Source organism: Dendrobium catenatum, unplaced genomic scaffold, assembly GCF_001605985.2.
Source record: "Dendrobium catenatum unplaced genomic scaffold, ASM160598v2 fragScaff_scaffold_1199, whole genome shotgun sequence".
Classification (NCBI taxonomy): domain Eukaryota; kingdom Viridiplantae; phylum Streptophyta; class Magnoliopsida; order Asparagales; family Orchidaceae; genus Dendrobium; species Dendrobium catenatum.
Window position 1 is genome coordinate 1,143,058 of NW_021319661.1, and position 17,140 is coordinate 1,160,197.

At 37.7% G+C, this 17,140-nt stretch overlaps 1 protein-coding gene across 2 annotated transcripts in view; it reads left to right on the forward strand.

Moving 5' to 3' along the window:
* The first annotated feature begins 258 nt into the window (after nucleotides 1-258).
* Nucleotides 259-17,140, forward strand: part of LOC110106575 (putative cysteine-rich receptor-like protein kinase 35) — a 24,538-nt gene continuing 7,656 nt past the window's right edge. Inside the window, exons 1-7 of one of the 2 annotated variants that reach the window (XM_020836511.2) lie at nucleotides 259-355; nucleotides 458-580; nucleotides 678-811; nucleotides 904-1,111; nucleotides 5,689-5,926; nucleotides 6,150-6,300; nucleotides 6,367-6,716. In XM_020836511.2, the coding sequence (XP_020692170.1) occupies nucleotides 463-580; nucleotides 678-811; nucleotides 904-1,111; nucleotides 5,689-5,926; nucleotides 6,150-6,300; nucleotides 6,367-6,585 (1,068 nt within the window). In that variant the 5' untranslated portion in view covers nucleotides 259-355; nucleotides 458-462 and the 3' untranslated portion in view covers nucleotides 6,586-6,716. Of the gene's footprint in view, nucleotides 356-457; nucleotides 581-677; nucleotides 812-903; nucleotides 1,112-5,688; nucleotides 5,927-6,149; nucleotides 6,301-6,366; nucleotides 6,717-17,140 lie in introns of those variants that run through there. The other variant, XM_028698996.1, reaches the window with a different exon arrangement.

The following is a 17,140-nucleotide window of genomic DNA, read 5'->3' on the forward strand; positions in this document are numbered from 1 at the left end:
TTGCGGAGCTCATTGGTGCATATTCGCGTTGGGAGGGCGTTCGATGAATACCTCAACGAAGTTCGCGCGTGGGGGAGGTTGAATGTCCGGCGATGCGCAGAATCAGAAGAAATTTATGGAATGGTGTGCACTGCTACGCGATCGAGTCAGGATTGCTTTCAGTGTTTGTTATCGACGGTGGCCGAAACTTGCCTACACGCAAGGGGGAGGGTTTTTCAAAACCACTTGTTCTTCGTGAGGTTTTGAGGTTTATATATTTTCTTCGATCAAAATATTGCTAAAGAAGAATGAATTCGCCGGAGCTTTCTGTCCAGTGTTGGTGTTAAAAATGATAGTGTAAGCGCCGGTGGAAAAGGTGATTCTAGTCCCAAATCTTGAACTAAATTTAGCTAAATTTAGCTAGGAGTATTGTGAACCAATTTTCTTTTCATATTTTTCATCTGCAATGGTGCTGCAGAATGCATGAAAACAGAAACGATTCTTATTGTTGTCATCTTAGAAGGTGTAGCATTGATGATCTGTTTCGCAATTATCATTGTACTTCTATTGAGGAAGGTTAATTTATCCATTGTGCCAATCAGTAAGAGTTTATCATCGTTTTCTGCATTTGAATCCGAATCCTGTCCTTCATGCTTATCTTTTCAGTTCAGAATAACTAATGTTGCTATAAATTCTAGAACATGATGCGGATGATGAGGAGGTGAGGAGAGAGAAATCTCTACTTCTAAATTTTGGTATCATAAATGCAGCAACCAGTAATTTTTCTGAAGTATACAAGCTGGGAGAGGGCGGATTTGGGCCAGTTTATAAGGTGATAGAACAGTGATAGCTCTCCTTGATTATGTAATATGATTGTCTAGGCTTTATAATTTGTCATGCTTTCTTTCCTTGAATTTGAAACAGGGGGTTCTCCATGATGGACTGGAAATAGCAGTGAAAAGGATGTCCAGAACTTCAGGGCAGGGTGTAGTAGAACTGAAAAATGAGGTAGCTTTTCTGGCTAAGCTTCAGCACAGAAACCTTGTGAGATTGCTGGGATGTTGTGTGGAAGAGGAGAAGCTACTAGTCTATGAATTTCTTCCAAATAGAAGCCTTGACAAACACTTGTTTGGTACGCTTTTCATGTTCATCTATCTGTAGCTTGACAATGTTTACTCCTTATTAGGACTTTCATGATTGGTGGTCTGGTTAATTTATGTAGATTAGGATGATTTCCTGAATATTTTAACTCAGTTTATTAGCCTTAATTAAGTGAAAATTTGCTTGTCTGAAAAATGGTTTAGTATGTGTTAAATCATGAATTATATGATGTAGTGGATCGGTGGAAGAACTAGAGCTAGAAGGAACACTAAGAACAATAGAACAAACCAAGCTCAAAGACTTAAAATCATATAATATTCATCATATGCCCTACTTCCTTACATTAGCTATTTATAAAGCAAAATAGAACTATCAAGAATATTAAAGGTATACTAGACCTAAGCTATATTATAACTAAGATGTTGCTGCATCATTCTCCCCTCGAGTCAAAAAAGCTTGATATCATGATGTTAGAGATCAGCATGTAATTGGAATGGTGGTCGGTGTAGATGAACAAATCCTTGGGTCGAAGATTTTGCGTTTCGCAAGCTCAATCATTACGCGCATGAAGTTTGGATGCTTGAGTGATTCTCTCCAAATTGAACCATCATTTGCATTTTCAGTTGTGGCATAGCTTTTTATTGTATTTACAGAAAACTGATAATCGGGGAATTCTAAGAGTGTTATCATGAAAATAACATATTTCCTCTTCCCAATTCATAGCAATAGTTTTGATTTTATACTTCTTGATTTCACCATCTTCCTCATAGTCTGTATGAGTTGATGTTCTACCATGAAGTATTTCAAAGTTCGCAATTTATGATCCCATAAAACTTGCATTTCCATTTACTCCAAAATGACATGATTCAGAATAAAGGCTGAAAGTTCGTTAGGGATGTTAGGCCCTATGAACTGGCCCAAAGCTAATTAAAAGATAGAGGTGAATTGGTAAAAAATATCTTTCAATCAAAACACAAATCAAAATCAATATCACCACAATAAAAACCAAAGTGAGGAAATTAAATGCAGAAGTAATAAAGAAGGAACACACTTGATTTCTAGTGGTTCGGTCAAACCTTGACCTACGTCCACTCCTTGGAGGCACCCTCCAAGCATTGCACTAAACTAAGTGTCTCTCCTTTAGCCCCAACAGCTAGGCGGAGAAGCCCTTACAAAATCACTTCCACCTTCCCTGGTGCGGCGGAGTCGCCGGGTCCTTTGACACCAAAGAGATCTTCTTCTTTGGTGAACTTCCCTCGAGACAAGCCTTAAATCCGACGGTATTCAGGTGCGAGCTTGCCAGAGCAAACGTGTGGAACCCCCTCCACACTCCCTTGAAACCCCCCTCACAGGATCTTCTCCCTCTCTCAAACTCCACCCTTTCCTCACTCCCTTTCAAGCTCTCTCTTCAAGTTTCCCCTAAAAGAACGAAGCTACAATGGCTACCAAAGACACTTACAAAGTGCCTTGCTTAAGCTTAAATAGAAGATCTCAAAACGTGCTCAATATGCAAGTTGCCGACATTATCGTCCTGGACAATAGACATATCGTCCTGGCCGATCAGTACAAATTAAGCTCATCAGTCCGGGACGATTTGGGACGATCAGAAGAAAATTGGTTACATTGACAATATAACGATCGTCCCGGACAATTAGTTTAAAACCGATTTCAATCGTCCAGATCATCGCCCGGAATAGATGTTGGCCGATGTAAATCGTCCAGGAATTCGTCCCGGCCGATCCTACGATCGTCCCGGACGATGTGATTGTATCAATCAGTCATTAATGCTTTCCAAATATACCAGATCAATTTAGGCATAATTGAGTTAGATCATCCTGGACGATGTGTATATCGTCCTGGCCGATTGCCTAAAATATAATCTGATCATGGCGGCTGATTCTTTCTGAATTGAGCCTATCGTCCAGGCCGATCAGCTTATGACGGTTGCTATAATGAGAATGCCCTAATTAGGGTTTCTGCTTTTGGACAGATCGTCCAGGCCGATATAAGTATCGTCCCGGACGATGCTACAAAAAACATAGATCTTTAGGGAACAATAGAAAATCTTCCAAGTTACAAAACATCAGGATCCACACCAAAAATACAATAGATTCAAGAAAGGAAAAAGAGTACAAACTGACTCAGACCTAGTCTATCCAATCTTGAACTGGTTCCAAATTGCAGTCTGATCGTGTGGACCTGAAATGTCAGTAGATAAAGCAGTCGTAGAGAAATACGAGTGTTTGCTAACATCAAAATCATAAACCATGAAAACAGATACGCAACAAAGGCCAAGTTCATTTTTAGCTTGTGTATACCAATATTAAATCGAGATATCCTTACCAGGGGATCTTTGAAGTTGAGATGGCATCACGCAATCGCCTTGCTCCACTCAACTTGTCTATCAAATGACATTTTCCAGTGACAGTATCTTGTAATATTCTAGTAGCCACCTTGTCACCATCATAACATGGGCTAAGGGTTAGTGCACGCTCAAGATAAGGCTTCCAATGTCCAGTAAGCAAATTCCTTCTTATCATCTCAACACCACCCTAATAGTACTCAAGCATATTTCTTAGAATAGGCTCCTCATTAAAATAATCCCTCCTTACAAAGGCAAAAGGTAGTTTGTAGGCTAAAGCATTACTGAAAGTACCATATCCAATTTGGTCAAGCATGCAATCAAATGCTGGTATTAAATCAAGAGTATATGCATCTTTCGCAAGCTTTATAAAGTTTGGAGGAAGCACTTATTTGTCGGATGCACCATAGATCAGACATAACCAAAGATCAGGTAACCATTCTTGCTTTAGTGTCCATCTAGCTAGTCAGTCACCAAAATTAATAATAAGAAATTTCACATCCTCGCCAATGCCAAGTTCCTTTCTCACCTCTAATCTAGATTTATGTAATCTTCTGACAACTAAAGGTACATCAATAACATCTCGAAAATCATGCATTGGACAATATCCAGGAAGTCGAAGTAAGAATTCACAATGAGAAAAATCTTCAACTATCTGCAAGAGAATAGAGCGAAGATTATTTCCAGTAGTCATGACATACTCAGCATATATAGAATCCCAGCTGAAATTTGTAACACAAACAGATCGTATCATTCCATCAGCTGCTATCCTGCATGCTACAGGAACAACATCTAAAATCACTAAGTCAGCCTTTATGGACTTAAGCTACTCAACTTCAGTTGTCAAAATTGAGGCTAGAGACACAACCAACTATCTCAAGATACTTCTCCAAGGAAGCTAAGCGATCCACTGTCAAAGCATTAGTTTGAACAACACCAAAATCGAACAAGACCTTCCGAATTTAAGGATTAATAGATTGTTTATCCATTGTAAAAACAAACCTTGATGCTGCAGTAGCCACATGAATATCGTGCCCAGCTTTAACAAGATGTCGAACGAGCTTGTCTTGAAGAAGGATTTCATCAATTGTAATGTAAACTAGTGTATCATCTCCTGCCCTCCCTATAGTGCCAAAAACAGCATTTGATGTTGGCAGCATTAGCTGTGCCTTGAAAGATGCAAATCTCACTGCTTTGCTGCCACCAGAGACGTGATATTTGCGAGGAGTTCTTTGATGGGGTATAGAGAGGAAGGAAGTAGGTGCGGCATGCAGACGAACAAGACTTGATGGTCAGGTCGGCGTCATGAGCGGGCACAGGATGTGCGGTCACGCTCATGAACTGAGTCGCGGGACGGGCAGGCCGCAAGAACGGCGGGCATATCCGGGCAAGGGATGCCAAGCCGAGGGCGGCTGGTCAGGTCACAAACGGGACACGTGAGCGCAGAACAAGCAGATGCGGGCGAGCATGGGAGGGGCGGATCAAGAGAGGGGGTAGAGGGAGCATATTCGTCCAGTGGTTTTTGAGAGGAGAAGTTGTTGTAATGTTGGAAGCACGGGTTATTGGAATTTGCATAAGGTGGATTGTATGGATTGACAGGAGGTTAAGGTTGCGAGGGATTGAGGTGAGGATTATAGTAATAATGATTTGGATGGGTATAAGGAGGAACGGAAGGTGGGAAAATCGGTGTGGGGTACTGCAATTGTTAGATTGGTTGAATTGTTGTAGATGGATTTCAGTGCTCTCGGAGCTAGAACTGGAGTATAAAGAAGGATGATTTGGAGAAAGAGTATACTTCTCACTGACGATTTCGTAAAAGGTTTTTTTAGTAGCTTTGTGTGCGGGGTTGCTCCCAAGCATATGGAACTTATGGCCCCTCTCCTCATGAACATCAGGCCGATGTCGTCCAAAAACAAATCGGAAATGATATCTGAGTTTTCCTGAGATTCCACCTCTTGACTATAAGAAGAGGAGTTTTCGACAATAGCCACAGCAGCTACTTCAATGGAACTTAATTTTTTTTTTTTTTTTTTTTAACTTTTTGAGTCCATTTGAAGATGGTAACATATTTGGATAAAGATCTGCAAAATTCAAGGATGAAATTTACGGCCTAGAAGTATAGATATCGTAGCACTGGTTTCTAAACATCAGTAACAACATAGATCGCCTCAATCTTTTCTGAATCAGAATTGTTTTTTCGTTGCATAATTTCATTTATACTGACAACCTTCATCAAAACCAAATAGATCCCGTTCAGAAAGTACAATTAGACTGGGGAACGCGATATAAGATTATTGAAGGAATTGCTCAAGGTCTTCTTTACCTCCATGAAGATTCACGCGTCAGAGTGATACATTGTGATCTGAAAGCAAGCAACATCTTGCTGGATAGCAATATGAACCCTAAAATTTCAGACTTTGGCCTTGCAAAGCTCTTTGGCATCGACGAAGCTCAAGGAAACACAAGTCGAATCGCCGGCACATAGTAAGCATACTATTTTAACTCAAAAGCCTTCCTTTAGGCTTCATTTGTGACTGTTTTCATACTGCTTTTTAAAAACGGAGTTCAAGTTCAAAATTTTCAAATTCAAAAAATTTTTGTGCTAGAAAGTTGTTTTAGAAAGCAAGAAGAAAGGCGTCCCAAACGAAGTCTTAGTTGATCAATTAAAGAATTTTTTTACAGAATCATCTGTCTTTTTCATTTCCAGTGGATATATGGCGCCAGAATATGCATTGCGTGGGTTATTCTCCACCAAATCAGATGTGTATAGCTATGGAGTGCTGGTACTTGAGATTATTACTGGGCAAAGGAACGTTTGTCTTGACGAATCGATCGATTCTGTGGATCTTCTAAGATCTGTAAGCATAAATATATCTTGCCCTTTGTTGATTACTAGAAAATAATGAATCAAATTTGTCTTTCAGGTATGGAAAAACTGGAAAGAAGGGCAAGCACTGCAAGCTGTGGATCAAACCCTTGGAGATCGATACTTGCCAAAGCAGGCGCTGAGATGTTTACAAATTGGTCTACTCTGCATACAAGAAGACCCAACTCAGAGGCCAAGCATGGCTTCTTTGGTTGTTATGCTTAGTTCTTACTCCTTTATGCTCCCAGAACCCTTAATTCCAACATTCCTGAGATAACTTACCAGTTGCTCCTTTCAGTTCTTTTTTGTTTTTTTTTTTTCTATAATCTTGGATCAATCGCTTTCAAGCGATGCTTTTCGTTTGTATATGAAAATTTTGTTTTAATTAATTGGCCGGCAAGTTCTTCATTGACATGATTAAAGAATGGAGTTGTTGTAGACGAGAGAAAATATTAAAGGATGATTAAATAAAGAAGAGAGTGAGAGGAGATGTCGAAGGTCAAGGAACATAGCACTTCATGACAAATGAGTATCTCTTAGAAAAATAATTTGTATATTTTTACTTCCAATCAAATATGGGAATTTTTAAATTTTATATATTTATTTTATTCTACACTTCTAACATATACTAAAATAAATACCTCTTAAATATTTGGAGTTCATATTGATTTGAAGCATGGATGAATTTGAATTTGGATTGAGCTCTAGATGATTAATATCTAGATGAATGTCAATTATCAAATCAGCAAGTAAAAGTCTGGATAGTTCCTTATGATCTCATACAAAAATGAGGCCGACAACTACATGATTTTGTGTAGACCTGTCAATATTGAACCCGACCCGAAAATCTGGCCCGAAACCGACTCGGAATTTTCGGGTTTGGGTTGATCCAAACCCGAAGCGGGTCGAGTTCGGGTCCAGAAAATTGACCCGTTTGCAAAAATGGGTCGGGTTCTGGTTGACTCGACGGGTTGCCGGGTCAACCCGAAAACCTGTTTAATTTTAAAAAAAATGGATTCCAGCGTCGTGAGTTGAGTCTCGAGGACGGCGTCGCTGGCTCGCTGCACCCGCACTCGTCTCGAGCTCACGTCCCGTAGCGGGTTCGCGTCGAGTATCGCACAAAATAAAATAATATTTGTTAATTTAAAAACCCCTCATAACAGTCTCTGCTCCCGCGATTTCCAATGCATCCAGGCGGAAAAGGACCTCTTCAAGACAGATGTGGGGTCCACATGGAAGATTTCTTCCTAGAATACCCAAAAAAATATTTTCAAAATATAAGCGAGGACATTCGTGCCGACCCGTGGCGGGTCGGGTCAAGTGACCCGAACCCGAAGCGGGTCGGGTTAGGGTCTAGAAAATTGACCCGTTTTTAAAAACAGGTCGGGTAAACCCAAACCCGAATAGTACCGGGTCAGTTTCAGGTTCGACCCGAACCCGACCCGTGACCCGAAATTGATATGTCTAATTTTGTGTTGCCCATTAGGTATCCATGTTGCGATCATCTTCATCACCTGCGACATTGCTGCCTTCGCCATTCCACCAAACCCTAGGTCTGATACCAATCTGACGTAGAGTGTTACACAGATGCAATATACCAAATAAAAAATGAAACATAGAACTTCAAGGAAATTTTATAATAGGCAAAAGCTCTGTTCTCTATTACAATTTCATATGATATATGCTTAGGCTAGCAGCAACTATGAAAAGCTTAACAAATTAAAGGTGGAGAATAAGTGTCCGAATAGTGCTAACATGGCTATATTAGGAAACAATACCAAAATAAGATAAAATGTATTAATTTATGAGCTGATGCTCCTAAAAAATTGTCCTAAATAAAGACTTAGATTTTTTTTTGAGATAATTTTTTTGTTTATTCTTAAAACAGCTTTTTAATAAAAAGTTAATTTATGTACTAAAAAATTATTTTAAGAAACAAAAAAAAAAAATTGTCCCAAATGAAGCCTTAATCTCTTTGACAGAGAAGGAGAGGGGTTAGTTATCGAAATATTTGATCACCAAAATAAATAAAAAAAATAAATTTTATCAATTATCATTACTTCCTACTACTCGATTATAAACATCAATCAAATTTATATACTACACGAAGAAATATATTATTTATGAGTTTATAAATAATAAGCTTTATTTTAAGGCAGCCTCATATCGACCCATTTAGCTATAAATGATATCAGCACACTTTTCATTGACATAAAAAATTTGATTTAATGAAGTATTTTACAGCCTGCAAACAAATTAAGCCTTAACGTGAACCGCTTTGCTGAATATATTATCTTCTTCAAAAGAACTTTCCAAATGGCAAGCCCCTAATCGCCTTATATGAGAACAATTTACATATAAGATAGAAGAATTCCTGTTCCATAGTAAACCCAGCTGGAACCGTGACTTTCTTCAAATTGTAAGCAATATAATATATCAATTTAAAATTAGATGACAAAAGAGTTGTTGAATGTCACATCACTACCAAAAAACATGGTCTTTCGTAGCACTTGTTATGGATGGTTTGAAAACCGCAGGCAAAATCGGGTATTCGCAGCAGTTATAACCGATGCTACAAGCAGCGGTTTTAGCCGATGCAACAAGCGGCGGTTTTAACTTCATAACATAGCTGGACATTCGATCTTGCATCTCATGTTCACTTTCGATCCCGCCCCCTTCTCCTCCGGATATCATTTCGATCGGTCGTCCGCGTCAAAGATTGAAGTCCAGCCGTCGGCGTCAAAGACTAAAGTCTGGTTGTCCGCTCGTGTCCAACTCCTCCGGATCTCCCAGCTCGCGATCGGTTTGTCCCCTAACCTAGGATTTTTTTTTTTTTTTGAATGCTTGTACATTAGGTTGAAGAAATATTTTTATGATTATGACTAAGGAAATAATTTCAAGTGGGAAACAACTATGATATGAATGTGTAGGCCTTATAAAGTGTAATGAGTTTTGCATATTTGCATAGCCCAAATTGGTTTTGGTTAAGAAGTATTTGACATGCACCATTAAGGATTCATGGGTGAAGTTATTTTTTGAAAATTTAACACATGAATAAAACTTAGTTTAGGGTTTAGGAGACATGCCCTCTTATAGAATATCTAACTTTATAAATTTTTTTAGCAATTGCTTATTTGAATGATTATATATATATATATATATATATATATAGTCCATGACTGCAAATATAAATATAAATATATATACTTATTTATATTTATAAATAAAGCAAGTCCCATGATTTATTATTTTCTTTTAGATTCTTGAGACCTTTTCCCCTCCCCTCTTCTAAAGCTCAATGCAGTATTTTCCCTGCTTCTCACTTATCAATTTCATCCTCCCCTTAAGTTTAATGTAAATGGCTTGATTATTATTATCTCATTATCTTCATACTATTTCAGGGTAGCAATGACAATTCATCTGATGCCTGACAGTCTGCTGATGAGCTCTAGTATTAAATGTGATGCTTCTAGCTGTATGGATATTTTATGTATTTTCGAACTTATGTTGTTTTGATTTTGAACTCTAAACTTATGTTGTTTTGATTTTGAACTTTAGTGGTTGTTATTTTGTGCTCATTTCCTTTCTTGTTATATATGAGGAATAGTGTTCCCTAGTAATTTTTCTTGAGTTTGACTTGGCATTTAGTGATTTCTTATTACTGAAATGCTCATTTCCTTTCTTACTTTGGAGATAATGGAGCTTGGGTCTTATTTTTCATGGGTTACTTCTGATAATTTTTGTTTTTATTGCATTCTGCTATCTCTTAATCTCTCTTCATATGTTGCCATTTGGAATATTTATAGATTTTGTGGTGAATGGTGTGTGACATTCATCATGCTGTCAAAATATTACATTTCTTCCTCTAGCTGATGAAATAGCAAGACTTGTAGCACTAAGATACTTGACAAATAGTGTGTGATATTCATCATACTTGAAGACATCAAGAAGTGCAAACCACTAATAATTGCCATATCAATACTCATCGATCTCAGTTTAAGTGGTAAATCATCTCAATACTCAGTGTTCTCAGTTTAAGTGATCCATCAATGTTGCTAATTGATCCAATAAGAAGTATCGCCTCCTTAAAAAATATGAGAATTATGGAGAATGATGAGTTGGTTTCATTTCAAAATGAGGAAGTGACTCAAATATATTGTTCTAGTCATGTGACTCAAATATATTTTTCAATATCCTTTTGTTGTTGTGAATCTCTATGATTTAACTTGTGTTTTTGTTTCAGCTACAACTTCTGTTTATGTGGGCTTTATGTTTCGGTTTAGTGAATGTCTCTGATTTGTTTTGTGGCACAGTTGGCTGACCAACTTATCTAGCTCTAAGGTGAAAGATCAAGTTTCGTAGTTTTTTTTTTAAAAAAAAATTGGACTTTAGTGGTGATTATAACCGCCACTTGAGCCCATAATTGTAGTGGTTTTAACCGCCACATTACTGGATATCAGTTCATTTTTATCATATTTGTCTCGGTTATAAATGACACAATTATGTACATTTTCAACAGTTCTAACCGCTACTAAAATATGCACTTCTTAAAATCTACCCCACCGGTCTTCGAACCGCTGCGAAATGTCGTTGCAGCGCATTACAAACACAGCGATAATGTAGGGGTTTTGAAACCGCTTCAATGAAAATAGTCGCGGATATAACCGCCGGAATAGATCAAAAATTATGCTGCTAAAATCCTATTTTTTGATAGTGCATGGTCATAAACTAAATAGCAGTAACAAAAATTGATTTGGCAAAGAGATTAATTATAAATAGTAATAAGATACCAGAAAATTAGGATAAGTGAAAAGGTTAGAATGGTTAATTCTTTATAGAAACTCTATTATTTAAGAAAATCATATTGTTTAAATTAAAGAGCAAATAAGTGTTTGGAAGAAAAGCACCCAACGAAACAGATAAGAAAAGAAAAGAGCGAAGATGAATGCCAGGATTTAACTTAGAAAAATCTTAAAAAAAAAAAAAATTTACAGAGCTACACCACATCAAGAAATTCACTATGAAAATTAGAAAAAAATTGTGCAAATCTCTCTTAGCACATTCTCTCCTTGTCTCTTTTCATTCTACGCTCAAAACAAACAAGGAGAAGTTTTTCAGTACACCAAAGCATGTAACCTTTCAAGTAAAACAAGAAAAAGAGTAAAGAAAAACAGCTCAACCTGACTTGCAACGCCGCACCGTGGTGCTGCAACCATAGCATCGCAATGCTCTGCTCTTTGTATCCAGCCCAAGCCTGGAGCACTATAACACTTCAGCATACAACGTTGTGGTACTTTGTACATGAAAAAAAGAATTTGGTGTAGAGGGAGCGTTGTCCCCTACAACTCCTCGACGAGCTCGACCGACGATATTTAGGTCTAAGACAATAACGCAACCCGATTAATCAACACAATCGAATTCCACACAAAACTAATAATAAGTGTAAGATATCTCGTTGGGATGATTTGGAAGCATTGCTCAAGTTAGAATTTTAAATGAGAACAAGTTATATAAGAAATATAACTCGCTCTAATTCGAAAAACTGATAAATATAAAAATATGATTAAATATAAATATAAAAAATATAAGAAATAATATATACAATTTTTTTTTTTTTGGTGTTAAGAATTGAAAGTTGATTGGATATGTTTTAATTTCCATTGTTTAAAATAAAAACAAAAAGTATCCCAAGCTAAGCATTTCAATTTTGAGATCTATGTTGTTGCATATTTATAAATATTGAGTCAAGATGGCTCATGAATCAGCTCAGGCTCAACTTGATAAATTGCTTGTAAGCTGAGTTTAATGAGCTAAAGAGTTAATCTTGTGTCAACCCTGACTCGACTCGTTAGCTCCCAAGTTGGTTCATTTACAAAATATTAATATAAAATGCACCATTTAGAATTTTAAGTATAATTTTGTTAAAAACAGATAAAATTATATCTCACTTTCTTATATAAAATAATTCTTTATTATTATTATTTTTATTTCTAATTCTTTTGATCTTTTTATTATAATAATTATTTCAATCATAATCATTTCTTTTCTTTTTATAATAGTTAAGCTGGCTAGTGAGTGAGCTAAAACTCGTAAAATAAAGTTCGAACTCGATTAATTATTGACTAGACTCATTTCCACCCCTCCATACATTTATATGCAATTATTTCCTCTTCAACATAAAACTAGTATAAACTTTAACTATAAAAAAAGTCTTTATCCCATTAAAATTCAAAATGTTAAATAAAAAATCACATCTGCAATATCTGATAAAAAATAAAAATCAAAATAAATAATTTATTTCAGTAAAATATATTTCTAAAATTCGCCATCTTGCTTAGCCACTTATTATAATTAAATAAATGTAATATATATTTTAAAAAACAATATTTCTACATAAAACAACCCCTCTCTCATTCGTTAATTATGTAAGAATGAACTTGAACACAATTGAATTTATATTAAAATTAATAATTATATATGATGGGTTTTATTAATTTCAATATAAAATTAAAGTTATTTGAATTCATCCTAAATAAATTATATTATTAGGATGTTATATATATAAATATATTTATTTATTTATTTATTTATTTATTTTTTCTTATAAAACTGTATCCTTACATAATTTATTTTACTTTATGAAAACACAAATTTGAAGACTTGTTCAGCTGATGAAGACTGATTCTGAAGTCACTCTCATGCTTCTTTTTAATGATATCTGATTTTGTTATTTTTTTGTTGGGAATCTTCTTAGAACTCCAAGAATCCTTTTTTTCTCTCCTGTGGTTTTTTTCTCTTCTGCTCCGCCATGCATCTTCTTTTCTTCTTCCTCCTCCTCTTCACTGCCAAAACTGCATCACAGCGGGAGGCCATCTTTACCAAATGCTCCAGCGATCTCTACACGTCTTCAAGCAGCTATGAATTTGAAGTCCGCCAGATCCTTGCCAAAACCATTGCCTCCACGCCACAATCCCCCCTTTACTATTCCAATCTCTCCATGATTGGAGCATTTGGCTTCGCCCAGTGCCGCCCAGACGCCGATCGGACTACATGCGAAACATGTCTCCTATATTCCTCTTCCAAGCTGGCCGCCCCCGGTGGTGGTCGGAGCAATGCCTCCAGCGATGACTGCGGACAGAGCATGTCCGCCGCCGTGTACCAGGATTTATGCATCCTTCGGTACAGCAACAGGAAATTTTCGTTTCAGGAATTCGAGATTCTTGTAGGGATTATTCCTAATGAAATTCAATCGGCGAATCCGGTCGATTTCATCCGGCGGGTTGTGGAGCTCATGGTGCATATCGCGTGGGAGGCGTCGATGACCACCTCAACGAAGTTCGCGGTGGGGGAGGTTGATGTCGGTGATGCGCAGAATCAGAAGATTTATGGAATGGTGTGGTGCGCTTGGTACGCGTCGAGTCAGGATTGCTTTCAGTGTTTGTTATCGACGGTGCCGAGACTGCTTAACAACGAGGCGAGGGGGGAGGTTTTTTCAATCCAGTCGTTGGTTTCTGGAGGTTCGAGGGTTTTATTTTCTTCGATCCAAATTTTGCTGAAGAAATATCTCGCCGGAGCTTTCTGTTCTCAGATGTTGGTCAAAATGATAGTGTCAAGCGCCGGTGGAAAAGGTGATTCTTAGTTCCAATCGCACTAAATTCTAGTAATTTAGGTTTTAGGGTATTTGAACCAATTCTTTTTTCATATTTTTCATCTGCAATGAAAATGTTGCATTTTGTTCTTGCTGAATGTGCTGAGAATGCATGAAAAAGAAATGTTGCTTATTGTTGTCATCTTAGAAGGTGTAGCATTGATGATCTGTTTCGCAATTATCATTTTACTTCTATTGAGGAAGGTCAATTTATCCATTTGTCCATCAGTAAGATTTTATCATCGTTTTCTCGCATTTGAATCGAATCCTGTCCTTCATGCTTATCTTTTCAGTTCAGAATAACTAATTTTGCTACAAATTCTAGAACATATGCGGATGAAGGAGGAGGAGGTGAGGAGAGAGAAATCTCTACTTCTAAATTTTGGTATCATAAATGCAAACCAGTAATTTTTTCTGAAGTATACAAGCTGGGAGAGGGCGGATTTGGGCCAGTTTATAAGGTGCTAGAACAGTGATAGCCCTCTTGATTCGTAATATGATTTGTCTAGGCCTTTATAAGTTTGTCATGCTTTCTTGCTTTGAATTTGAAAACAGGGGGTTCTCCATGATGGACTGGAAAATAGGCAGTGAAAAGAATGTCCAGAACTTCAGTGCAGAGGTGTAGTAGAACTTAAAAATGAGGTAGCTTTTCTGGCTAAGCTTCAGCACAGAAACCTTGTGAAGATTGCTGGGATGTTGTTGTGGAAAAGGAGGAGAAGCTACTAGTCTTATGAATTTCTTCCAAAGAAGCCTTGACAAACACTTGTTTGGTACGCTTTTCATGTTCATCATTCATCTGTTGCTGACAATGTTTACTCCTTATTGGGACTTTATCGTGATTGGTGTTTGCTGGTTAATTTATGTAAATTAGGATGATTTCCTGAAATATTTTAACTCAAGTTTTATTAGCCTTAATTAGCTGAAAATTTGCTTGTCTGAAAAAAGGTTTAGGTATGTGTTATAATCAGAAATATCTGATGTAGTGGATCGGTAGGTAAGAATTGGATTTACTAGAAAGAACAACAAGAACAAGAGAATAATCAAGCTCAAAGGCTTAAAATATATATATATTCATCTTGTGGGTCAAACATTCGGACCCGACCTCGGTCTTTTCTTTTTAATTTCGGCAGGAGTTTAACGAACTAAGTTCGGGTAAATTTTGGAAGGCAGATGGGTTTGTAGATAAGACACTACCCAGAGATATCGCCCTCATTTTGGAGGACTTTATGATCTGAGTTTCTGGTTTCTATAGCGAAGCCCTTAGTTAATTACCCCTCCCGATCACTGAGAGGAACTTTCGATTAACGGCTAGTCGTCAATCAGATACGTATATATACGTGTATCTGGCAGTATAGTAGCAGCAATGAATTGAAATTGAGAATTGGATTGGATTGTGAATTTGAGAAGTTTGGATATTGGAAGATTTAATATTTAAAATAGAAATTCACCATCTTTCACTTAAAACGCGGCATGCTGGGAATGGATGATGGCTTGATCAATATCCATGGTTCCGTCGTCCCGGTGTCATCATGGACCTGGTCTATTATAGAGGAGGTATACGGACCAACCTGAACTAGAAAGTATCCTTTGTCGCAGCGCATGGTTGCTTCGTCCAAGGGTAACTTGTAGACCGGGGGTGAATGTTTTGTCTAGGGGACTCATTTGAATCCACCTTAGCTAACAGAGGGCTTTGTGGCCCTATCTATCATATCCTATGATTCATATCTCAAGATTTAACGCATTAAGGAGCGTATTGGCTCTGGCCATAACCGCTATCTGTGGTGGCATTTGGCGGGCAAAACCACTCGGTTCAGAGGGCCGGTCATAACGTTTATCCTGCGGTGCCATTTGGCGCAAAACCGCCGGTTAGAGGACACATCCCACGTCTTACTGCAAGAGATTGTTTGAGAATGGATTTCTAGTAGATATTTGACTAGGCATTTGGCTCTTTGTGAGCTAGAGTTTTATTGAATTTGTCCTCCCCTGACAGACTGTTGCGGAGGGTGATTGTTTTTTTTGCTTTAATACGGATGGATGATTTCATTTTAGAATTTTTTTGGGATTTTTGAACAGATTGTTTGTGAGTTTTCTAGGAATTTTGATTTTTTTTTGGATTGGACTTGTGATTTAGATTTCTCACCCTGACATTTGGATGGGAATTTGAAAATATTGGTGAAACCCCTCCGGTTTGAGATCTGGCATTCACACGGCATCCATCGGCGGTGTCGGGGTCATTTTCTTTTTATGGATGAACCTGTCAACTCTTGTGCTGTGTTGACTAGAGGTATGGGGTTTGTAGGCTTTGAGCCTTTATTAGTGAATGTCATATTGTTTGTGGACCTGAAAGGCCTATATATAGTTGTTTAAGCAATATTACCTGGTTGCCAACAGACTTATATTTTGGCTGTAATGAATGTTCGAACGCTTTCGACGTTCTTGATGCCCTATAGATAGGATCGAGTGTTCGAACTAAATTCACTTGTCAACCCGCGCATGCATCTAGACGTCACATTGTTCCGGATAACCGACTCGTCGGGAGTCCCATGCGGGGTTTGGATTGTATTTTCCCCTGCTTTAAGTGTACTATGTGTATACAAACTATGTGGCACGTGTGGGGATTTCTTGGAATATAGTCCTTTGTCTGCCTATGTACGAATGGTTGCGCGAGTCGGTGCGGTGGGATTCTTGGTGTTACAGGTGTCTTTGCCATCTTATTATTTTTTTCGCACCCTTTTCTTCATCATTCACCGGGGAGATAGGGCTCTTCTTGAAGTCTGGATGAACATGTATTTTTGGAAATGGCTCTTTTATAGATTTTAGACGTAGTAACTGACTATTTAGTCTGATTATTTGTGGATGCCGAGATTGTTGCCCGCTTCCTGAATACAGGATCGATGATAGATCATTGCATGCACCGTTTGTCGTAGGTTGACACTTATACTGCACTGTGCTTGCGTGAGTTCGCGATGTGTTACGAAGTTATCCATATTTTATCCACAAGTGGGTTGTGTTTCTGCGGAGGAATCGTCGTATCAGCTACGCTCTCCTTAGGGTGAGTTCTATCAGGAGACCCTTACTTTTGCGCGATTGAAACCACCTTTTACGCAATCTCAGTGGGTTTCGTGTATTTGTACTCTTTTATAGGTGGGGTCTTTGATTGCTGGTCCTCAATATTGTCATCTCA